Source organism: Cebus imitator, unplaced genomic scaffold, assembly GCF_001604975.1.
Source record: "Cebus imitator isolate Cc_AM_T3 unplaced genomic scaffold, Cebus_imitator-1.0 Scaffold91, whole genome shotgun sequence".
In the NCBI taxonomy this organism is placed as follows: Eukaryota; Metazoa; Chordata; class Mammalia; order Primates; family Cebidae; genus Cebus; species Cebus imitator.
Genome location: NW_016107406.1, coordinates 3,434,871 through 3,459,945, shown reverse-complemented (window position 1 = coordinate 3,459,945; position 25,075 = coordinate 3,434,871). Strand labels below are relative to the sequence as shown.

Here is a 25,075-nt window from a genome sequence, read left to right as displayed (position 1 = left end):
CCAGAGGCTGAAGTGCAGTGGTGCAATCATTGCTCACTGCAGCCTTGACCTCCCTGGGCTCAAGTCATCCTTCTATCTCAGCCTCCTGAGTAGCTGGGACTATAGGTATGTGCCACCACACCCAACTAATTTTTGTATTTTTTATAGAGACAAGGTTTCATCATGTTACCTAGGCTGGTCTCGATCTCCTGGGCTCAAGTGATTCTTCTGCCTCAGCCTCCCAAAGTGCTGGAATTATAGGCATGAGCCATTGTGCCTAGCCTCTACAAAAAAAAATAATAATTAGCCAAGCATGGTGGCTCATAGTGGTAGCTACTCAGAAGGCTGGGGCAGAAGGATTGCTTGAGCCCAGGAGTTCAAAGCCGCAGTGAACTATGATCTTGCCACTGTACTCCAGCCTGGGTGACAAAGTCCAAATAAATAAATAAATGTTTAAAAATGTATTAGTCACTGTTAGAGGTAACTACGCTACACCAGCTTATTATTTTGCAAATGGGTAAAGAAAAAAAACTAGGAACGTATGCTACCTTTCCGGTTGGAATTGTATTTTAGTGTAAACTAAATCCAGGTGATGAGAGAAAGCCCTTCTCTACAAAATAAAATACGCTGATAAACGTAAATGGAATGAAAGAATTATAAAAATAACCATTGTGCAACCTCTAATGAAATCATTTAGTCAAGGATCGATCACCAATGAAGAGTAAAACCATTAGGTGAAAAGTTGATGAGGAACTAGATAATCTCACAGAGCCAAAGTATCATCCAAAGATTACATGCTGGTCACATTAGAAAAACACACCTTTATATACAGAGATCTGGCTGTCTCTACCTTAAACCAGTGATCAATTTTAACATCACTAATGGAACAGTCAGACATCATGTACTTCCTGAAATGATGCAATGAGAGACCTTTGTTTTAAAAATGCTTTAATTTGGCCCAATCAAGACTTCATATATAACTTCTCGTTTATAGGAAATACAGGTGATGTACAGGTTTTACACTGGAGAAATACAACATGAAGAAACCATCAGATAAACCCAGAAGAAGGGCTCTAAAGAAAAATTGACCTGGTCTCTCAACATGACAATGTCAAAATGGGTGACAGGAGACAGGAGACGGTGTCTATGCCAATTTACAGAGAATTAAGAAACATAACAAAGGCAGTGGTTGTCCTTAACTGACTGCTATTTTAAAGAAAACACCTGGAAAGAAAAGGCATTTTGGGGGAAATAACCTGTAACTTGAATATGAACTGAGCATTAAATGATATTAGGGAATTATTGTAAATTTTGTTAGGTGTCGTAATGGCACTTAGGTTATGGAGGAAAACGTCCTTATTTCTTGGAGATGTATAATGAAACATTTAGAAGGGAAATGTCATGATGTCTATCATTCACGTTTAAATACTAAAAAGAAGCAAATATGGTAAAACATCAGTAACAATTAAGTATAGATGATGAGTATGTAAGTATTCATTATGCACTTCGGTCCTTTTTTCATTTTATTTTACTGGAAAGCAAGAGAGTAAGGAGATCAAATTTGAACTTAAGAAGCTCACTCCCCCACTTATTGGGTGACAAGAGTGGAAGCAAAAGACCAGTTAGCTGATTGTTGCAGTGATCGTGATGAAGAAGCACAGTGTTTTAGTTCGGGTAGTGAGGACAGGCAGAAGTGGACTGATGGAAGATGTATTTTGCAGGCAGAAACCATAATATGATTGATAGGCTCAAGGTGGCCCAGGAAGAAAGGAGAGTCAAAGCTAATAATGAGGTCAGGCATGGTGGTTCACCCCTGTAATCCCAGCACTTTGGAAGCCTGAGGCAGGTGGATCACCTGAGGTCAGGAGTTCAAGACCAGCCTGGCCACCATGGTGAAAGCCCATCTCTACTAAAAATGCAAAAATTAGCTGGGCAAGGTGCCGTATGCCTGTAATCCCAGCTACTAGGGAGGCTGAGGCAGAAGAAAGGCTTGAACCCAGGAGGCAGAAGTTGTAGTGAGCCAAGGCCATGCCACTGTACTCCACCCTGGGCGACAGAGCAAGACTCCATCTCAAGTAAGTAAGTAAGTAAATAAATAAATAAATGCTAATGACAAAAGCTAATATATATAGAGCACGTAGTATACACCAGTCCAGGCATGTAACTAACAAAATCTTCACAATCACCCTGTGAGGCAGGTACTATTGGCACCCTCTGAGGCAGGCACCTCCACTTTGCAGATCAGGAAACTTGGAGGCAGACAAGTTAAACAACCTGCCCAAGACCATACCCTTAGTAGGTGCCCTGCTAGAACTGGAATCCAGACACAAACGTCTATCCATTTCTTCTTAAGGAAGACACCAGTACCATCAATGACAATGAGTAAGAGTACTTATTCTACCCACTTTCTGCTTCTCCTCTTCGGGTTTATCATTCTGGACTCACCTCTCTTTCCTGGCCCCCACCCTACTCGACCATTTTCGCCCACATAGAGATAGTGGTCCTAGAAGAGGGCTGTAGGTCAAAAAGGGGTGGGGCCGAGTGGGGATTCTAGCGAGGCGCCTAGTATTTGACGGAGGAGGGATGGGCTGGGTAGGTCCCCCGCTCCGACAGGGCTCTTACGCCATATGTGACGCAAATTAGCTTACGAGCCGGGGGTGGAGGTGTCGTCAGCACCTGCCTGCGTTTGGCAGTGTTGCAGCGAGAGGGGCATGTAGACCCCGCCTCGTAGGGGGGTGGGAAGCGGCAGGCCCCGCCTCGGCCCCTCCTTCAGGCTCCCGCCAGCGTCGCTGCGGCTTCGGCCCGGGAGCTAGCGCCCGGAGCTCGGAAGGATGCGGCGCCCGCGGCGGCCTGGGGGTCTCGGGGGATCCGGTGGTCTCCGGCTGCTCCTCTGCCTCCTGCTCCTGAGCAGCCGCCCGGGGGGCTGCAGCGCCATTAGTGCCCACGGTCAGGAGGAAACTTGGGCTGGCCGGTGGTGGGGGGTTGGGGTGGGCAGCTTGGGGCCAGGAGCGAAACTGGGTGGTGGTGGGGTGAAGTGTCAGGAAGCTTAGGGAGAATATGGGTTGGGGGAGTCAGGCGACAGAGGAGGGTGAGAGGGCGTCTGGGAGGAAAGGGGCGTAGGCCTGGAGGTGGGGCTGGGAATACGGGGGCGGGACCTAAGAGAATTTGGCTCCGGGGAAGACTGCAGGCTCTGGAGGAGGACATGGAGTGCTTGTGGGCAGAGGGACTTAGAGACCGGCTGCGAGACCACAGGAGAAGCCAGTTGCGCCGAGGCGCCAGGAGGATGGGAACCGGAGCTGAGGGGGAGGGGGCGGGGACGTGGCGGAGAGGGTGAGGGAACGGCGATCCCTGGGCAGTGGAAGCCTGGGCCGCAGGCATAAGGTCCCAGCTGGGCCGAGAGAGAGGCCAGGGTTTCTCCGTCAGCCTACAGAGGCCGATTGCAGCGGTCTGATCTCCCATAACAGGGAACAGCACGGGGAGGGGGCAGAAGAGGATAAAGAGGGGAGGGTCCTCTCCTGTCCCCCTCCCCACAGCCGGGCCTGGTGCTGACTCACATCTGTGCGGACAGTCAGCGCTGACTCACGGGCGGAGGGTGGGGGTAGGAGGGTGGCGCGTGGGGGAAGGGGCGCAGCCTTGCCGCCTGGCGCCCTCTTTCCCCAGCCGGGCTTGGAGGCCCGAGAGGCAGAGTACTTCCTGTGACGCTGTGGGTTGGCAGAATAGAACGGAGGGCTCCGGTCTTGTGGAGAGTCCTCGTTCTGTGACCCTTTCCTCTCTGGTAACCGCCCCCAGGCGAGCCCCTGGCGGCGCCAGACTCAGAGCTTCAGCACCGCGGACAGCGCCAGCGGCCGGGGACAGCGCCGGGAGAGCTGCCTTAGAGACACCCTCCCATACCCGCTATCCCCCCCCCCCCCGACTGGGAGAAGTGTGCTAGGGTTTCCACCTCTTCTGGGTTCCAGGGTATTACAGGATGCTTTTGGATATTTGGGGACGAAATTCCCCTTTCAAAATTTAGCCAAAATCTCTCCTACAGTCATTCTATGAGAACAGACAAGTATGTTATTCTCCACCACTTCTTTCTCCCTGTACCTGGAAGGTTTCTTCCCCATCACTCAGTTAAGTAAACAGAGTCTTTTAAGGATCCAGACTCACAAATTCTTCAAATCCAAAACTAGATCCCGTGCTTCCTTTTATGAATTTTAGGCCTGATTTCTACTCTCCTCCCAGCTTAAGGCCTTCTTTAGAATGAAAGAATAAACTGCATCTGCTTCCCCCTTTCCCAGCCTGTCCACCCATCTGCCCATTCTCTGTGTGGGTGTCTGAGCCTCTGCACACCTGTTCCCCTACAGGCTGTCTATTTGACCGCAGGCTCTGCTCTCACCTCGAAGTCTGTATTCAGGGTGAGTGAGGTCCAAGTGTAGAACTCACAAGATGGGGGGAAGATGGGCAATAAAAAACAAGAAAGGGAAAGAAGGCCCAGAAAGGAAGAGGGCTACTGGGCTTGAGAAGAAGAAAGACTTGCCTGGAGGAGGAGAGGTAGGGGAGGAGGTGAAGAGAGTACTGTTCATTTGAAACCTGGACTTCAGAAGGCCTCTTGTTCAAGCCTCCTGCTGACACCACTTTTGTGCCCTTAGATGGCTTGTTTGGACAGTGCCAGGTGGGAGTGGGGCAGGCCCGGCCCCTTTTGCAAGTCACCTCCCCAGTTCTGCAACGCTTACAAAGTGTGCTCCAACAACTCATGTCCCAAGGTGAGGTCTGGGTGCATTGGAGGAGAGAGATTGGAACTTGGTTAGCTATGGGTGGGGAAGAGTATTTCTCTTCAAGGAACATTTTTATCACACCCACTGCTGGAGCCTCATCTTCCCAGATCTTGCTGGAGTGAGAAGTGGAACCCTAGAGATGAGCTATTCACATTTGGACTCTCTGGAGAAGCCCACAGGAGGCTTCTAGAAGAAGCCACTGGAAAAGGCCAGCTTCCTTAGGACCAGTTCCTGTCCCTGGCACTGTCTGAGTGCTACAGAGCCAAGAACACTGTATTCCTCAGCCAGGATAATATTCCACTCACCCAGTTCCTCACTCAACAAGTATTTATTGAGTACTAACTATGTAGCAGGCATAATTTTAGGTATTTGGCATGTATCAGGGAATAAAACAAAGATCTCTGCTTACTAGAGTTTATATTTGGGGAATAAGGGGAGGAAACACACCATAAAAGTTAGAAAATGTATAGTGTCTTAGAAGATGATAAATGGCATGGAATATTACAGCAAGATAAAGGGATCAAAATTGGGAGGTAGAAAGCTACAGTGTTAAATCAGGTGGTCAGGTGAAACTTATTAAGACTGAAATCTGAACAGACTTTTTAAGGAGGTGGGGGAGTTTGTCAGGTTATCTAGAGGAAGAATATTTCAGGCAGACCAAACAGCTAGGACAAAAGCACAAGTCTGAAGAACACCATAGAGGGCAGGAGACTGAAGAGGATTATGGAGAAGGACAGAAAGTGCAGTCAGGTAGGTGAAGGGAAGGGATGCAGGTTACTTTAGGGCCTCATGGGGGAATGTATGGACATTGGCTTTACTCTGAGTAAAGAAGGAAACCATTACAAGATTTTGAGCATAGGTGCATATGATCTGACTTACCCTTTACAAGCATCACTTTTGCTGCTGTAGTGAGAATAGAATATATGGAGTCAAGAGTTGATGAGGGAGACCATTCAAAACTACCACAATAGGTTACTCTGTCTATGGAGTAGCCATTCTTTTGTTTCTTCACTTCTCTAATAAACTTGCTTTCACTTTACTAAAACAAACAAACAAAAACTACCATAATAACTCAGATAAGAGATGAATATGGATTGTGCCAGGGTGACTGCAGAGAAGGAATGAAAAATGACAGAATTCTACATTTATTTTTAAGGTAGTCAGCATTATTTCATGAAATGTTGGATATGGTAATAGAGGAGTCAAAGGTGTTTTTGTTGGATTTTGCTGTTGTTGTTGTTTGAGATGGAGTCTCGCTGTGTCGCCCAGGCTGGAGCACAGTGATGTGATCTCATCTTCCTCCCGGGTTCAAGTGATTCTCCTGCCTCAGCCTCCCAAGTAGTTGATATTGCAAGCATGTGCCACCACTCCTGGCTAATTTTTGTATTTTTAGTAGAGACAGGGTTTCACCATGTTGTCCAGGCTGGTCTTGAGCTCCTGACCTCAAGTGATCCATCCACCTCAGCCTCCCAAAGTGCTGGGATTACAGGCATGAGCCACCATGCCTGTCCAGGAGTCAAAGGTTTTATTTACTGAATAAATGAATCAGGGGAGATATCACTAATCATAATGTGGAAGCTTGCAAATGGATCAACTTGTTAGGGGTGTTCAGCTTTGAATACGTTGAGTTTAAGATGTCTAATCAAGTGAAGTGGCAAGTTGAATATATAAGACTGGATTCTGAGAGAGAGAGGTCTCAAGTGGAGTTACAAATTTGAAATTCTTTGGCATATAAATGTTAATTAAACCACGAGGTAGATGAGATAACTAAAGGATTGAATTTCTATGAAGAAGAAGACCAAGGATCAAGTCCTAGATAATTCTATTAAGAGGACCAGGAAAAAGAGGGAAAACATCAATCTCCTCTCAGGGAGACTGAGAAGGGGAAGCCAGTGGAGTAGAATTTAAAACAACAGTGTTCAGTGTCCTAGAAGCCAAAAGAAAGTGTATCAAGGAGGAGGAGGAGTGACCAAGTGTCAAATGATGATTACGGGAAAAGTAAAATTAGATATGAGAATTGACCACCAGATTTGGACATGCAGAAGTCGCTGGTGATCTTGATGAGAGCAGCTTTGGTAGAATAGTTAGGAATAAAATCCTGAATCGAGTGGATTAAGAGCGAACAGAAAGAAAGGAATTGGATACACCCAGTATAGGGAAATCTTTCTAGAAGTCTTGCTGCAAAGAAATGGAGTGATCGCTAGAGAGGAATGCGGGATCAAGCAGTATTTTTCTTAAGATGGAAGTATGATATGCATGGGAATGATGTGAATAATTCAGCAGAGAACAAAGAAAATTATGTAGGCAAGAGGAGAGAATTGCGAAGAGAATATTCCTGAGTAGGTGAGAGCGGATGAAATCTAGTGCTCAAACAGAGGAACTGGCTTTAAATAGGAACACAAACAGCTCATCTAATGTTAAGAAGCAAGGAGGCAGATGTGGATGTTGGTAGATACCAGAATACAAGTTAAGAGCAGCATAGATTATAAATCCAGAAACAGAGAAGAAAGGATGAGGGTGGAAAGTGGGAAATTATTCCTTTAGAACAAGTGACTAACCTTTCCTGAGAGCAGAGTTTTTTGGGGATAAGAGTCAAATAGGAGAGCTGTCTCCAAATAAGATGACGAAGATACTGATGATGATGATGCCGACAATGAGGATGATTATGCATGTTTAAAACATGCGGATTGTGCTTTAGAGTTTTCTAAGCACTTTGATTTCCCTGATCACACTTGATCTTCACAACAGCTCCCTGAAATATGTATTGTTTCCACTTTATCAACAGAGAAAGCTGAGGTTCAGGGTCAACATAAAGAACGATAACAATAGTAATAATAATTGTAGTAATGGCATTTGTTAAAAGTTCACGACATGACACTATTCTAACCATTTGATGTGTATATATGTTATTTTAATTATAATAACAATCCTCGGAGATATAAATCTCCATTTTATAGAGGAGGAAATTGAAGCTTGGAGAGGTTCAGCACCTTGCCCAAGGTTACACAATTCATCAGTAGCAGAGGCAGGATTCAAACTCAGGCAGTCCGGCTCCAATAGCTGTACCTGAGGTTGGGAAGAGGACAGCTCAGATCACCCACTGGGTTTGTCTCTCTACTCTGATAACCCCCAAGAGCTGCAGGGCAGAGGGTACAGTTCTGATCCCCAGTGGGCCCCATTACTGGACCCTCAGACTCCCGAACCAACTTACCCTATCCTTTTTCCTGACAGGATTGTCATGGCATGATGACCTCACCCAGTATGTGATCTCCCAGGAGATGGAACGTATCCCCAGGCTTCGCCCCCCAGAGCCCCGTCCAAGGGACAGGTAGGCAGCCTTTCTTGACAACTCTAGCAATGGTAAGGCTGGTGAACCTCTGGTCATCCTAATAGGTGGAGGGAAGGGGACGGAAGTGGGCACCAAGGCCAGCATGCTGGGGCACAGGCAAACAGATGCAGGAATGCTCACTCTCTGACACACTCCCACGGCCAACAGGAGCTTAGCTCATCTCTAGGAATCCAGAAAAACGGGGGCATGTTTTCAATGTTTTGAAAAACCTTGACATTGGATACTTTTTAAAAAAGCATCAACGTAGTCATCAAGGGAGAAATTAGAATTGCGTTGAACTAAAGTTGTTCAATATTCAGTTTCATTACTATATGAATTTCTATATGGCAGGAGGCACCATCATCTTTTTGTGGTTAGGGCCTCTAAAGGCATCATTCAGACTCTGCAAAGCAGAGGAAAAATAAATGAGGTTTATGGAGCTCAGATGATGATACCAGGATGAAGACAGCATAGTGGTGGGGGGTGGAGGAGCAATCCTGAATATTTGGACATGCACTTGGAGAGCCAGGTGTGAGGACATGGCACACAGGGGCAATGGGGACAGCTGCAGCCACGGCTCATCTAGAGAAGTTCTGGCTGCCTTCCCCTGCTCCTGTGTGCCCCTTCTCCATCCCCAGCCTCATGATTCACTAGCCTTTGCAGCTGTTTCAGAGACCCAGCCATGCTCACCAGGGAGGCAGATACCTCCACCCTCAGCTTGGCCCTCTGGTCCCTCCCCATGCCCACCCAGCCCATCTCTCTTCCCCTGAGGTCACTCAGTTTCTTAAGAGGTCAGGCCTGCTCTTAACCACTGAGGCTGACTGGCCCCATCTAGTTCTGCCTTGTAGGCTCTTAGGCTCTCTATGCCCTTTCCCCTGCTCCAACGCACACACTTTGCTTTCCCCACCAGGTCTGGCTTGGCACCCAGGAGACCTGGTCCCGCTGGAGAGCTGCTTTTACAGGACATCCCCGCTGGCTCCGCCCCTGCTGCTCAGCATCGGTTTCAACAACCACCAGTGGGCAGGGGTGGAGCTGCGGCCAGCTCCTCTCTGTCCCCTCTCCAGGCTGAGCTGCTGCCCCCTCTCTTGGAGCATCTGCTGCTGCCCCCACAGCCTCCCCACCCTGCCCTGAGTTATGAACCTACTTTGCTGCAACCCTACCTGTTCCACCAGGTAAGCCCTTGACTCTGGCACTGCCTAACTGCAGTCCCGCAGTCCTTCAGCCCGGACTTCTGCTCTTACCCAGATCTCTGGTTTTCCACAGTTTGGCTCCCGTGATGGTTCCCGGGTCTCAGAAGGCTCCCCAGGGATGGTCAGTGTCAGCCCCCTGCCCAAGGCTGAAGCCTCTGCCCTCTTCAGCAGAACTGCCTCCAAGGGCATATATGGGGACTCCCCTGGCCACTCCTACGGGGACCTTCCAGGGCCTTCACCTGCCCAGATTTTTCAGGACTCTGGGCTGCTCTATCTGGCCCAGGAGTTGCCAACGCCCAGCAGGGCCAGGATGCCAAGGCTGCCAGAGCAAGGGGGCAGCAGCCGGGCAGAGGACTCCCCAGGGGGCTATGAAGAGGAAGGACTAGGGGGCCGCAGAGAGAAGCCTGCTTCCCCAGCAGTGCAGCCAGGTAACAAAGTCCTCAGCATCCACCTCCCTGTGGGGGCTGTTTGGGAGAACCATGGTGGGGCCCCTCCCTGACAATCCATGAATTTGTTAACTTGTCCTTAAAGTCATTCATCCATTTAAAGAATGTCTAATGATAAGCTGTTCCATGCCAGACACTAAGGAAGTGGTGGGGACACCATGGGGAATGGGAACACCATGGGGAGTGACTCTCCACTGGAAGGAGTGAAAATGTCCTGAAGTTTGGTCTGGGCCCCCGGAATACCTTTCCCCCAACGTGTGGACAAGGGCTGGGAAAGGGAGGGCACCCTTTCGTGTCCTGGTGTTTGGGAAGAGTACTTAATGTGTTATTCCCCTCCCACCCTGAGTCACCCATCTGCATCCCACAAGTTCACCCCACAACCAACCCTAAGCTGTGTGTCTGGCTCCCAGCAGATGTGGCTCTGCAAAGGCTGGCCACTGTGCTGGCTGGCTACGGGGTAGAGCTGCGTCAGCTGACCCGTCAGCTGACTCCTGAGCAGCTCTCCACACTCCTGACCCTGCTGCAGCTACTGCCCAACGGTGCAGGAAGAAATCCAGGTGAGTGTCCAGGCGGAGGGAGGTACCAGCATCTCCCAGCTCCATGGATGCCTCTTGCCCCACCTCAAGACCACATGGAGTAGCCTGGAAAGGAAGAGTCAGGCTTAGGGAGAGAGAGTTCCTTTGAGACACAGGGTCATTACCAGTAAGGCAGGAGCAAGGGGGTAGGGTGGTAAGCTGAGGAGTTAGATCAGGAAAAGACTAGAGGGTGAAAGTAATGGAAAAAGCAGCCAATGGAGGGTGTGAGCAGGGAAAAGGAGGCATCAGGAAATGTGGGTCGGTGACAATGAGGGTGTAAAAATGGGCTTAGCCAATGCTAAGAAGAAGGCAATAATTGATAGGTAGAGATGAGCAAAGAATAGCTTTGAGAGAGATGGTCAATGCCAGAGGGAGTTGGGAGGAGGAAGCAAAGAGGAATGAGGCCAGGCTTAGAGTGGAACTAGTAACAGGGTCTTGGTCACTGACTGAGGAAGAAGACCACAGCAAATGTACCAGGCTCGGGGACTCTGGCCCTTTCTGCCACTTGTGATGTGTGGACCTTGGCCATGGCCATTTTTCCAGATTCTTGTTTTTCCTGTCTCACAGGAGGGGTTGTAAATGTTGGAGCTGATATCAAGAAAGTGAGTCCCCAGCACCTCCTTGACTCCTTATCATCCCATGGCAGCACACCCCCTTGCCAAACCTAGATCTCAAATTCAGGACCCAGAATCTGTATCCTCTCAACCCTCATTTTGGGGAAAACCAAGGCCCAGAGACTGCAAGTTATTACCTAAGATCTCGCATCAAGTTGATGGCAGAACCGGGGCTAGGAAACCAAATTCTTAATTCATTGCTCTTTTCACTGCAATCATTTCACACCATGCTGTGAGGATTCCTAGGGAAGGAGGGAAGTTTTGAGCAGTGAGCCCTTCCTGAGCTTCCGTAGCTGGAGGAGCTCTGCTTCTTTCTGTTTCGTGTGTTGGAGTTCTAAGACTCTGTGGCTAAACAAAAGTCTAGAAACCATTGCCTGCCTGTTCATCTTCTACCCTGGCTTCTCTGGCTGCAGAGGTTTCCCTCTCCAGCCCCATTCAGTGGATTAGTACAGACCATTTTCAATCATGCAATCCTTTATTCATTCATGCGTGCACTTGTCTCATATGCTCTGGTGTCCTCTCTGTACCCAGTACTGCAGTGGTCCCTGGGGGTTGCAAGCTAAAAGCAGGTCCTGAGCTCCACTGTAGAAAGCTCAGAGTCCAGGGCACCCCTTCCCCCAGCACTGTCCAGATGCACACCTACACCCTCTCTTCTAAACAGACAATGGAGGGGCCAATGGAGGGCAGAGATACAGCAGAACCTCCACCCCCCACACCCTCCATGCCTGGATACCCCACTGCCAGCCCCATCTCCAGTGAAGTCCAGCAGGTGCCAAGCCCTGTCTCCTCTGAGCCTCCCGAAGCTGCCAGACCCCCCGCCACACCTGTCCTGCTAGAGAAGAAAAGTCCACTGGGCCAGAGCCAGCCCACAGCGGCAGGACAGCCCTCAGCCCGGCCAGCAGCAGAGGAATATGGCTACATTGTCACTGACCAGAAGTAAGGGCTGCATCCTGGGAAGGCTTCCGGTCAGCTGGGAGTTGGGCTGGCCTGCCTAGCCAGAAGCAGAGAGCAGAAATCCAGATGTGTAGGGACAGGGAAGTGGCAGACTGCTCTGCGCCCCTGGAATGACCTGTTTTAAGAAAGTGATTGGGTCAGGTCACGCCTGTAATCCTAGCACTTTGGGAGGCCGTGGTGGGTAGATCACCTGAGGTCAGGAGCTCAAGACCAGCCTGGCTAACATGGTGAAACCCTGTCTCTACTTAAAATTTTAAAATTAGCCAAATGTGGTGGCAGGTGCCTGTAATCCCAGCTACTCAGGAGGCTGAGGCAAGAGAATTACTTGAACTAGGGAGGCAAATGTTGCAGTGAGCTGAGATCGTGCCATTGCACTCCAGCCTGGGTGACAAGAGTGAAACTCTGTCTCACAAACAAACAAACAAACAAAACATGACTGGGTGCAGTGGCTCATGCCTTTAATCCCAGCACTTTGGGAGGCCGAGGTAGGCGGATCACCTGAGATCGGGAGTTCGAGACCAGCCTGACCAACATGGTGAAACCCCATCTCTACTAAAAATACAAAAATCAGCTGAGTGTGATGACACGCACCTGTAATCCCAACTACTAAAGAGGCTGAGGCAGGAGAATTGGCTTGAACCCGGGAGGCAGAGGTTGCGGTAAACTGAGATCATGCCACTGCACTCCAGCCTGGGCAACAAGAGCCAGACTATGTCTCAAAACAACAACAACAAAGAAAGTGACTGAGAGGGTTGCCCCACTTTCCTTCCTCTGCCTTCTCCCATCTCCAGGCCCCTGAGCCTGGCTGCAGGAGTGAAGCTGCTGGAGATCCTGGCTGAGCATGTGCACATGTCCTCAGGCAGCTTCATCAACATCAGGTGAGGCTGGCATCTTGCTGGGGCAGTGGCCGAGATCTAGAAGGCAGCTTGAACCAGGAGGTGGCTGGAGGGGCCTGGGGGAGGAAGGGCAGACAAGGTCTGAGCTGAGGTATGCTCCCAGCTGTATTGAAGGTACAGCCACACCCAGCCCATTACCGGCCCCACCCAGCATCTTCCTTGCCTCAGATAACCCTGTGGTGCATCCCCGATCTGCTCCAGCCCCATCCTCTAATGGGGAGAGGGCCGGAGCTGGCCTCTTTTGGAGTCTGCGGTCTAGGGTGGAGAAGGCAGTAACATAGCTCCTGTCCGGCAGTGTGGTGGGACCAGCCCTCACCTTCCGCATCCGGCACAATGAGCAGAACCTGTCTTTGGCTGATGTGACCCAACAAGCAGGTAAATACCGCGACCTCAACTCCAGATTTGGCCCCAACCCCATTCCTAAGAGGATATATCCAGGCCTGTGGCTGATCCCCCCTTGAATGTTCCCGGCCCACATGGGCCCTGCCTGCCGCTTGGTAGAGCAAGACAGAGGGTGGAGACCACACGGGGCTGGAGCGAGCCTGACCTGCGTCCTCCCTGCAGGGCTGGTGAAGTCTGAACTGGAAGCACAGACAGGGCTCCAAATCTTGCAGACAGGAGTGGGACAGGTATGCGCTAACTGGAGAATCAGTCAAGGCCCCCAGAGGGCTGATGTTGTCCACAAGAGCTGGAGGTGAACTAGAGGGGAGAACTGGAGTTGAAACCTCCTGTGCCCGGCTGGCTGGGGGCGGCCTTCGCCCAAGCAGTCCCTACCCCTGCAGTTCTCTTTCTGACCAGCAGATGGTGCAGGTGTCCTCTCCCTGCAAGAAAGGCCTGAGAACCAGCTGAGCCACCCTTAGACCTGCTGGAGGGAAGTCTCTAAATTCCAAGGGAAAACCTTGCACAGAAAGCACATTATACTCAAAATAAGTTTTGTTTGTTTGTTTGAAACTGAGTTTCACTCTACTCTCTCAGGCTGGAGTGCAGTGGCGCAATCTTGGCTCACTGCAACCTCTGCCTACCAGGTTCAAGAGATTCTCTTGCCTCAGCCTCCCAAGTAGCTGGGATTACAGGCACACACCAACACACCTGGCTAAATTTTTTTGTATTTTTAGTAGAGACGGGGTTTCACCACGTTGGCCAGCGTGGCCTCGAACTCCTGACCTCAGGTGATCTGCCTGCCCTGGCCTCCCAAAGTGCTGAGATTACAGTTGTGAGCCACCACGCCCAGCCTACACTCAAAAAACACTGGTGCCTCACATCCTACAATTCAATTCCTAGGGTTCTCTGTCCACTTCTCTGTCCGTTTTTAAATGCAAACACTCCTCGGGCTCTGCAGTGCGGTTGAGTTGACCTGATGGGGATTGAGACGCAGGATCTGAGCCCGTCCGGCTATCCCACCATCCCCCTATGCTCCCAGCTTTCCCCCAGGAGATGTCCAAACAGGGAGTGTGGCATGGGATGGGGCTGAGGAGCAGCTCCGAAATCTCCCCATGCCACTGCCTCCCTTGATTCTAGCCTTGTTCCCACAGAGGGAGGAGGCAGCCGCAGTCCTTCCCCGGACCGCACACGGCACCTCTCCCATGCACTCAGTGCTGCTCACTGTGGTGGCCCTGGCAGGCGTGGCCGGGCTGCTGGTGGCTCTGGCTGTGGCTCTGTGTGTGCGGCAGCATGCGCGGCAGCGGGACAAGGAGCGCCTGGCAGCCCTGGGGCCTGAGGGGGCCCATGGTGACACTACCTTTGAGTACCAGGTGTGCAGCCCCAGAAGCTGGTTGAATAGAGGAAATGCAAGGAGCTTGGGAGCCTGGGTCTTGCGTGGAGGGAGGGTAGGAATTGAATGGGGAGTGAGCCCCCATCCCTGGGAAGGTCCAGTGGAGGCTGGAGAAGCCCCAGTGGGAGGGAGTATGGTGGGGGCCTTTGTGAATGGATGGGAACTGAGAGCATATGATGCCTAAGGTTCTTCTTGGTGTGGTGCTTCTGGGGTTCTGGGATTCCACTCTATCATGTCTGAGGCCGACATAAGCCCCACCCAAGTAGAACAACCATGAAAAGGACCAGGGCCAGGCAGAAGACCCTACCCCAGAGGAGCTGAGTTTCGCTGAAGCTCAGTCAAGGACAAGTCTAGGAGCCCAGCATTGAACCCAGGACCCTGTTGAAAGTTTCAGGGGACTGTTAGACCTCACCTGTTTCTTTCTCCACAGGACCTGTGCCGCCAGCACATGGCCACAAAGTCCCTGTTCACCAGGGCAGAGGGTCCGCCAGAGCCTTCGCGGGTGAGCAGTGTGTCCTCCCAGTTCAGTGACGTGGCCCAGGCCAGTCCCAGCTCCCACAGCAGCACCCCGTCCTGGTGTGAGGAGCCAGCCCAGGCCAACATGGACATCTCCACAGGACACATGATTCTGGTCAGGACATGGCCTGGGCCCCGAGTGGGGGAGGGAATGGGATGGCAGGAGAGACCAGGCTGGCTGTGTAGGCCAGAGCCAGACCGAGACACCCCCACAGGCATACATGGAAGACCACCTGCGGAATCGGGACCGGCTGGCCAAGGAGTGGCAGGCCCTCTGTGCCTACCAAGCAGAGCCAAACACCTGTGCCACTGCGCAGGGGGAGGGTAACATCAAAAAGAACCGACATCCTGACTTCCTGCCCTGTGAGTGAACCCTGCTTGCCAGCCCGGCCCAGCCCTGTCTCTGCTGCGAGGTCTGGAGGGCTTAGGGGAAGGGGTGGGCTTCTGGCTCAGGCTGAGTGGCAGAGGTCCCGGGACACCAATGACCAGGGGGTCATCTGGGGTGGGATGTGGGTCTGTGCAGATGACCATGCCCGCATAAAACTGAAGGTGGAAAGCAGCCCTTCTCGGAGTGATTACATCAACGCCAGCCCCATTGTGAGTGCCCTGACTCCAGTCCCCACCTCTGCCCCACCATTATCCTGGCCCTATGCACTCCATTCCCCTGTGGTCACCTCCTACCCCACCCACCCCCTGGAATGGTGGGGCCTGATATCCTAGCAAGGAAAGGGGGAATGGTCAGCCTTCTCAGACCCTGACCCACTTGCTTTGAAAATTCATAGTGAATTTTCCCACACTGGCTCATGGTGTATCTTCCCTGCCTCCAGATTGAGCATGACCCCCGGATGCCAGCCTACATAGCCACGCAGGGCCCGCTGTCCCATACCATCGCAGACTTCTGGCAGGTGGGCTCTTAAAGGGAGGGCTTCTCTGGGGTCCTTGTGGCCAGCCAGGTCCCACGGAGGTTACAGTGGAGCTCACCTGGGTCTCTGTCCTAGATGGTGTGGGAAAGCGGCTGCACTGTCATCGTCATGCTGACCCCGCTGGTGGAGGATGGTGTCAAGCAGTGTGACCGCTACTGGCCGGATGAGGGTTCTTCCCTCTACCATGTATATGAGGTCAGCAGGGCCCCATAGCAAGGAGACAGTGGGTGTGGGGATAGTAGATGATGACTACTCAACAGTCTTTTTAAAAAGGCTTTTATTGGCTGGGCGTGATGGCTCACACCTGTAATCCCACCACTTTGGGAAGCCAAGGTGGGCATATCACACCGTCAGGAGCTCAAGACCAGCCTGGCCAACATACTGTAACTCGTCTCTACTAAAAATACAAAAAATTAGCTGGGTGTGGTGGCAGACACCTGTAATACCAGCTACTTGGGAGAATGAGGCAGGAGAATCACTTGAACCTGGGAGGCAGAGGTTGCAGTGAGTGGAGATCATGCCAGCCTAGGCAACAGTGTGAAACTCTGTCTTAAAAAAAAAAAAAGGCTTTTATTAGCCCTGCTCATGATTTATACACATATGAATATGAATATATATGAATATATAACACATATATGCACACACCTATATTCACATACATACATGTGTGTGTGTGTCCTGTCTAGAGCCAAAAAGCATTCATAGAGACATAGTAAAGGCACAGAAATAAAACTATAAAACCACCAAAACTGAGGTACAAAGCTAACAGCTAAATGCATACAAGACAGGAAAGGTAAGTATACCCAAAGACTGAGATTAAGACCTACTTTGATTGAGCCTAATTTAGCTCTGAGTTTCCTGGTGGCCAAAGCAAAGAAAGTAATACCACCAGTTACATATGTTATTCATGTAAAACAGAAACAAACTTTTTCATTAGGAGAGAGACTAGGTGGAAAGGTGGAGAAGGAGGGGGAACTGGGCAGAGGCCAAGCAGTGGGAGAAGATTTCAGACAAATGGGAGGTGAGTCCCCATAAGACAAAATAAGAACAAAACAGAAGCTTCTCATCAGCACATGAGCCTGAATAGCAATTTATTTCCCATCAAATAAGCACATTACAATTTTGTTTTGTTTTGTTTTTTGAGACAGAGTCCTGTTCTGTCACCCAGGTTGGAGTGCAGTGGCAAGATCTTGGCTCACTGCAACCTCTGCCTCCTGGGTTAAAGCGATTCTCCTGCCTCAGCCTCCTGAGTTGCTGGGATTACAGGCGTGCGCCATCACGGCCGGCAAATTTTTGTATTTTTAGTAGAGACAGAGTGTCACTATGTTGGTCAGGCTGGTGTCGAACTCCTGGCCTTGAGATCCGCTCACCTCGGCCTCCCAAAGTGCTGGGATTACAGGCGTGAGCCACCGCGCCCGGCCGACGGGTTTTTTTCTTTTTTAAGCCTTTCATTGGTCCTGCTGGTGGTTAATGAAAAAAATTAGAAGAGAATATTACAGAATTTCATCCAAGTTTATGGCACGTGTAGCACAGACACTCTGGTAGACCCTGCGAGGAAGGGGAAGGAGAAAGTCCGACCTCAAGAGGTTCACAACAGTTGTGTCTGGGTGCAAAAGCTACAGTGGTCCTGAGCAGTAGATAAGTGACAGGCAGCCAGGGTTCCTGGGACTGCTGGGACTTAGAATTTGAACCGGCCTGGGAGGGCGGGGGGCGGGTTAAATAGACCGAAAAGGCCGCGATGAGCGCGCGCAGACTAGACGCAGAGACTGGGGCTTCCCGCGGCGCTCAGGCCTGGACCCCGCCGGGCAGGTGAACCTGGTGTCGGAGCACATCTGGTGCGAGGACTTCCTGGTGCGGAGCTTCTACCTGAAGAACGTGCAGACGCAGGAGACGCGCACGCTCACGCAGTTCCACTTCCTCAGCTGGCCGGCAGAGGGCACCCCGGCCTCCACGCGGCCCCTGCTGGATTTCCGCAGGTGAGCGCGGGCGCCCCCGCCTGGAGGGGCCGCCTGGGGTGTGGGGGGCGGGGCGCGGAGCAGGGATCCGCCTGCCAGCTCGGCCTGGAGCCTCGGGTCGGGCCTGGAGCCTGAGCCTCTGACCTCTGGCCTCCCCTGCAGAGCCCATCCTCCCACCCCCTAAATCAGGCCTGAGGCTCCGGCTGTGCAGGTCCCCGCGTGGGCCAGCTCCGCACCGGCCGCTGCTGCTCCGCTCCTCCCTCTCACGCTCTCGGGACTGGCTCCTTCTCCTCCACCTGCTTCCTCTAGGGGGTCCTCCAGCTTTCTGGCTCCCCTCCCTCTCGGGGCTCCTGCTTCCTCTCTTCTTCCCGTTTGCTCCTGCCCCGCCGTCTCCAGTCCCTGCCCTGCGCTGATAGCTGCCCCTTCCATCTCTCTCTCCCTCCTGCACGTTTCCCCTCCTTCATCCCTCTCCGCCTCTCTTTTTGTGTTTTTCATCCTTTTTCCTTTCCTTTCTTTTCCTTCTCTCTCCCCATCCCTTTCTCACTCTGTCTCTGCCTCACGCATTCCCTCTCTCTCCATTTCTCCCTCCGCGCTTCCCTTCCTTTCTCTCTGTCCTTCTCCCCTGTTTTTCTCCACCTCCTTCCCTGTCTGCCGGTTTCTCTCTTTCTGTCCGTCCCACCCTCTCCCTCCCACTGCGAGTCTCCTCCTCTCTCTGTTCTTCCCTCCCTTCTCCCCTCTTTCTCTCTCTCCCTCACAGCTGCCAGCGTCATTTTTGTGATCTGCAGCTAGTATTCTCACTCCAGTTGCATAGTCACAAAAGTGATCATTGGCAGGTGTGGCTGCTGCATGGACAGACAGGACATGTGGCCCGGGGACCACCCCGAGCTGGGAGCAGGGGGAACAGGGAAGAGGCAAAGACTGTCAAAAGGAGTTTGGGAGGATCTCTGGACTGGGGGAGGGGAGCGCTCAGTGGAGCAGGTGGGGCTAGACAGGGGCTACCCGAGAGACTCACCCTTTACCTACACTGACACCAAGACAGGTCAGCCCTCCAGCGTCCCCTACCTTTCCCAGCTCCAGACAGGTAGTTGGGAAGCCCGCCACCAGGGGCAGGGGCCCACCCGCACCCGCACCCGCACCCTTCTGCTTCTCCGTCCCTTGCCCGGCAGGCCTGAGGTCTCCAGGTACTGGACAGAGCAGCAGAGCTGGGGGTGGGGACCTGGGTATAGTTTCTGAACCTCAGGACAGCGGTTTCTAACTGGGGTCCCTGAGAGCTGAGACAGGCATCTTGAAAGCAGTGCCAGGGTAACAAAGCTATTTCCTTTTTTCCACGTTTTGAAAATCCTGATAGAACTAGCGCATGCATGTTTTAAGGCTGCACAGTGATTTCATCTACTTGATTGTAAAAAAAAAAAAAAAAAAAAAAAAAAAAGCTGGTGGGGGGCGCTGCACAGATAGCTGGCCAGGCACAGTGGCTCACGCCTCTAATCCCAGCACTTTGGGAGGCCGAGGTGGGTGGATCACAAGGTCAGGAGTTCAAGACCAGCCTGACCAACATGGCGAAACCCCATCTCTACTAAAAATACAAAAATTAGCCAAGTGTTGTGGCAGGCACCTGTAATCCCAGCTACTCAGGAGGCTGAGGCAGGAGAATTGCTTGAACTCAGGAGGCAGAAGTTGCAGTGAGCTGAGATCACGCTGCTGCACTCCAGCCTGGACGACAGAGCAAGACTCTGTCTCAAAAAAGAAAAAAAAAAAGGCTGCGCAGATAAGCTAAAAGATTGTTTTTTGCTTTAGGCTGGAATTATGTAAACTCAGTTGGCATTAGACATCCAGAACAAATAAATTGGTGCTTAATAAATTCAGTTCTGGGGCCGGGCAGAGTGGCTCACGCCTATAGTCCCAGCGCTTTGGGAGGCCAAGGGGAGCAGATCACTTGGGGTCAGGAGTTCAAGACCAGATTGGTCAACATGGTGAAACCCTGTCTTTGCTAAAAATACAAAAATTAGCTGGGTGTGATGGTGCACACCTGTAGTCCCAGCTACTCGGGAGGCTGAGGCAGGAGAATCGCTTGAACCTGGGAGGCAGGGGTTACAGTGAGCCGAGATCATACCACTGCACTCCTGCCTGGGTGACAGAGTGAGACTCCCTCTCAAAATAAATAAATAAAAATAAATGCAGTTCAGTGAAGGCCCCCCAGAAATAAAACAAATTAATAAAAGAGACCCTAAGAAAGTGGCCCTGAGCAAGTTCCTGGGCGTCCCCCACCTGTGAGATGAGGATGATGACACATAATTTAGAGCAGAGGTCCCCAAGCTTTTTGGCATCAGGAACCAGTTTTGTAGAAGACAATTTTTTCCACAGCTGGGAGAGGGGGTAGTTTGGGGATGAAACTGCTCCACCTCAGATCATCAGGCATTAGATTTTTTTTTTTTTTTTTTTTTTTTTTTGAGACACAGTCTTGCTCTGTCACCCAGGCTGGAGAGCAGTGGCACGATCGCAACTCACTGCAATCTCTGCCTCCCTGGTTCAAGTGATTCTCCTGCCCCAGCCTCCCAAGTAGCTGGGACTACAGGCAGTGCCACCACGCCCAGCTAACTTTTGTATATTTAGTAGAGACAGGGTTTCACTATGTTGGCCAAGATGGTCTCGATCTCTTGACCTTGTGATCCACCCACCTCAGCCTCCCAAAGTGCTGGGATTACAGGTGTGAGCCACCGCACCCGGCCACATTAGATTCTTATAAGGAGCTTGCAACCTAGATACCCCACATGTGCAGCTCACGATAGGGTTCACGCTCCTGTGAGAGTCTATTGCACCCGCTAATCTAACAGGAGGCGAGGCTCAGGCAGTAATGCTCGCTTGCCCACCACTCAGCTACTGCTATGCGGCTGTTTCCAACAGGCCACAGACTGACACTGTCCATGGCCCAGGGATTGGGGACCCCTGCTTCACAGGATTGTTGCAAGATTTGTTAAAGTACATAAAATCTAGTGTAAGTGCCTGATACATAGCAAGGGCTCAGTTAATTCTACATGCTACCTATTATCATTATTAAATGAGTGAAAAAAAACTATTGTGACTGCTCTTCTACCCCAGCCCTCTGACATAACAGCCAGTGAGCTAGAAAACCATGTGGACTCCCATAAAGCCATTCTAAGTCACCTGGCCCCATAGCTGAAGGACTGAGAAGTTCCAGACTTCAATCTGACAACCCCTAAGGTTTTCCCTAGTTCTGGCCTGCAGGGATCTCAGGAATATGCAGGTGACTCCCAAAGCAGAAAGGTCATAAGGGACAAGGGCAGGTTAGATGGGTCCACTGAGAGATGGAGAAACCCCCTGCTCCTCAATGAGTCATGATCAGGGGCAGCAGAGAAAGGTCTGAGGTCCAAGCGGACCCCAAGTCTGAATATAAGCCAGCCACAGAATGCCTGTGCTGAAGTGAGTCTGCTCCAAGGAGACAGGGAGTAGCACTATGTCCCAAGTTGAGGGGTTGAGGTTGTCCTCCCCTGGCCCAGGGAACGCTATGCCCAGGGCAGCGTGATGTCACAACTGGTAAGGACCATTGGAGCCTGAGTGGGGAGGAGAACAGCCTGGGTGGTCATAGAAGATGGCAGAGGGGCAGAGCAGGGATGTGGCAAGACTGACACCTTTGAAGTCACCAGAAAGCCAGGACTTGGGCAGAGGCGGTTCTTAATATGATGATGTATTATCATCAATAATTCCTACCATGTATTGAGTACCTACTATGTGCCAGACCTGGCACTTAGCTCTTTACATGAGTTATCTCATGTGGCCATTGTGCGAACCCTAAGGAGGTTACTATTACTATCCTCCATTTCACAGGTAAGAAAACTGAGGCTCAAAGAGGCTAAATCAGTTGTTCCAGGCACATGGTTGGGCACCTAGCTTGTAAGTGACAAGGCGAGCCCAGTGCCAACCACCCTAGCTCTGGCTCTTTGCCTGCAGCCCTGGCTCATTTCTCTGACCATCTTCCCCCACCGCCCTGGGCAGGTGGGGAGAAAAGGAGGAGAGACACACAGCATGCGTCTCTGCTTCCCTTTCCCTCTGCCGGTGCCCACTGGCCCTCACGCCCATTTCTTGTTGCAGGAAGGTGAACAAGTGCTACCGGGGCCGCTCCTGCCCCATCATCGTGCACTGCAGGTGGGTGGAGGGGGGTTCCTCTCTCTGGTCCCACTCCGTGTGTGTGTCTCCTACACACATTGCCTGCCTGTCCCCTTGGTGCCAGCAACTGCAGGCGCCGACCAAATCCAGCACACCACCTGTTTTTAATGGCCAAGACCTAAGAATGGCGTTCACATTTTTAAATGGGTGAAGAAACAAGAAGAAAAGTATGTGACACAAACTGTATGTGGCCCACAAAGTTGGAAATATTTACCATGGTCCCCTGATGTACACAAAGTTTGCTGAAGGCTAAAGAGGCCCATCCAATCCCCTCCTGCTGGCTCCACTGCAGGGCTGAGCCGTGGCTCTCCTTTTTGGTTGTTCCATTGCTCAAGTGACACCCACAGGTCACAGACCCCCCTCTCAAGGCCCAAATCCCAGCGTGCAGGTGCTATGAGCTTTCCTTCATCCTCAGCTCACTCACGCCCTCTCCAAACCAACCCAAATGGGTCACCCAGTGTCCTCCCCCTTCGAGGCCTCCTCTGTCCCTCCCCCTTTCTGCTGCATTGCAATCTAAACCTGTCACTAACTCCTGTTTCAGTGATGGTGCAGGGAGGACCGGCACCTACATCCTCATCGACATGGTCCTGAACCGCATGGCAAAAGGTAGGGAGCTTCCCACGGTGCCCACAGCCCCCAGGCCCTTTTTAGAGGCTCCCCAGCACACAGGGTCCTGGGAACTTGGAAGGAGCAAGTTGTCAACCTCCAGGCTCTGCCCAATCCTCCAAGACCCCCCCGCCAAGGAGGCCCCAGGCTTTCTGGGTCTTATCCTCCTCTGGACACCCCCTGAGCAGCCCATCCCCCCCATCTTCAGGAGTGAAGGAGATCGACATCGCTGCCACCCTGGAGCATGTCCGTGACCAGCGGCCTGGCCTTGTCCGCTCTAAGGTGACTGTACCTTCCTGCCCCAACCCCAGCTGCCACCGTTCCCTAGCACCCACTTCTTGGCCACCCCAGGGAAAGCAGCAGCTGCCAACCTCTCCCACCTGCCTCTGTGTTTCCTTCAGGAGGACTCCCGTCCTCCCAGGGGACCTGCCTAGGGACCCCCACCCCCGCTGAAAGCCCCCAACCTCAAGGGCAGAGCAGAGGCCAGGCCTCTCTGTGACCATCCTGCCCCTGCCCTTTCCCAGGACCAGTTTGAATTTGCCCTGACAGCCGTGGCAGAGGAGGTGAATGCCATCCTTAAGGCCCTGCCCCAGTGAGACCCTGGGGACCCTTGGTGGGCAGCCCAGCCTTGTCCTTCTTTGCCTGTGTAAGCATCTCTGTGTACCCACTCCTCACTGCCCTACCGGCCATCTCTTGGGCATGCCCAGCCCTTCCTAGAAGAGTCAGGAAGGGGAAGCCAGAAGGGGCACGTCTGCCCAGCCTCACGCATGCCAGAAACCAGGGCATCCCAGAACCTGGGGCATCCCATGGGGGCTCTGCAGCCAGGAGGAGAGGAAAGGACGTGGGCAACAATTCTACCCAGAGCCTTCTCCTGCCTATGTTCCCTGGCTTGGCTCTCCCGTGGCTCTCCCATGGTTCTGGGAGCTCTCCCTGTGTCTGTGTGTGTCCCCTTATGCTCCAGTGTGGAAGAACGGGGTGAAGGGTCACCACACCCGGCTCCCCCTGCTTCTCAGCCCCGGGCCTGCCTCCTTGACTCACACTTGGGCGTTCTGCCCTCCCTGCCCTCATGCCCAACCTCCTGCCACCGCCTTCCCACCATGTGCTGCTCAACCTCTCTCCTTCTGGCGCAAGAGAACATTTCTAGAAAAATCTACTTTTGTACCAATGTGAATAAAGTTAGTGTGTTGTCTGTGCAGCTGCAACTCAGACTCCTATGAGTTTGTCTGCTGTGGTTCCTGACTCCAACCCCAGCCTCAGTCTGGTCCCTGCTGGTCTCTCAGGAGGTGCAAAGAGCACAGCAGGAGAGCACCAGCTGCAGTCAGGCCCTCCTGGGCAGGAACATTAGCTTAGAACCACATGACTTCCTATGTGGCTGGCAGTCTCCAAGGTGCTTTATATGACAAGCGCCATTTTATAGGGGGAAAGACTGAGGCACAGAACTTGCTTGTATAACACGTAACACAACTTGTAAGACTGTAAGGTGGCTGGGTGCAGCGGCTCACGCCTGTAATCCCAGCACTTTGGAAGGCCAAGGGGGGCAGATCACCTGAGGTCAGGAGTTCAAGACCAGCCTGGCTGACATGGCGAAACTCCGTCTCTATTAAAAATACAAAAAAATTAGCCATGCATGGTGGCACATACCTGTAATCCCAGCTACTCGGGAGGCTGAGACATGAGACTCACTTGAACTCAGGCGGTGGAGTTTGCAGTGAGCCGAGATAGTGCTGCTGCACTCCAGCCTGGGTGACAGTGAGACTGTCTCAAAAAAAAAAAAAGATTGTCAGGTGGAGTTAGAGTTTGCACCTGGCTGACTAACCTCCTCTCTATGCCTCTCCTCTTAGTTCTTTTTTTGTTTTGGGCTTTTTTTTAGAGACAGAGTCTTACTCTGTCACCCAGGCTGGAGTGCAGTAGCATGATCTCGGCTCACTGCAACGTCTACCTCCCAGGCTCCAGCAATTTTCCTGCCTCAGCCTCCAGAGTGGCTGGGATTACAGGCATGAGCCACCATGCTTGGCTAATTTTTTCTATTTTCAGTAGAGAAGGGGTTTTGCCATGTTGCCCGAGCTCAGACAATCTGCCCATCTCGGCCTCCCAAAGTGCTGGGATTACAGGTGTCAGCCACCGAACCCAGCCTCCTCTCAGTACTTCCCAGCTGCTTTGTGCCCTTCAGCTGCCGGATTGAGGTGAGGACTGAACAAGGTGATTCTAGCAAAGAAGTGCCTGCCTCACCTTAGGCAAAACTCTGACAGTGGCCGGGCCTGTGAGATGCTAGGAAAGGCATTCCTCTGGAGGTAAAGGACACTTTGTCTCACCCCAGCTCCCACCCTGTATGGTCCCAGAAGGCACACTCACCTGTGTGTCACGAGGTGTCCTTGGACAAAAG

At 51.9% G+C, this 25,075-nt stretch overlaps 1 protein-coding gene across 9 annotated transcripts; it reads left to right on the top strand.

Annotated features, from left to right (window-relative positions):
• Positions 1-2,490: 2,490 nt before the first annotated feature.
• On the top strand, positions 2,491-23,894 carry PTPRN (protein tyrosine phosphatase receptor type N). Of its 9 annotated transcripts, none has more exons than XM_037740871.1 (23): positions 2,491-2,571; positions 4,326-4,376; positions 4,611-4,724; positions 7,968-8,064; positions 8,975-9,236; positions 9,328-9,682; positions 10,111-10,257; positions 10,843-10,877; positions 11,551-11,825; positions 12,635-12,721; positions 13,035-13,114; positions 13,304-13,368; positions 14,272-14,490; positions 14,941-15,141; positions 15,242-15,389; positions 15,550-15,623; positions 15,854-15,931; positions 16,025-16,144; positions 17,759-17,925; positions 22,012-22,065; positions 22,628-22,692; positions 22,901-22,974; positions 23,217-23,894. In XM_037740871.1, exons 3-23 carry the CDS (start codon positions 4,715-4,717, stop codon positions 23,286-23,288), a joined length of 2,685 nt encoding a protein of 894 aa, XP_037596799.1. In that variant the 5' UTR covers positions 2,491-2,571; positions 4,326-4,376; positions 4,611-4,714; the 3' UTR covers positions 23,289-23,894. The 9 variants fall into 9 exon arrangements, with proteins under 9 accessions (XP_037596799.1, XP_037596797.1, XP_017390731.1 ...); XM_037740869.1 differs by having other exon boundaries at positions 9,310-9,682; XM_017535242.2 differs by having other exon boundaries at positions 2,571-2,925; positions 10,114-10,257.
• Positions 23,895-25,075: the final 1,181 nt, after the last annotated feature.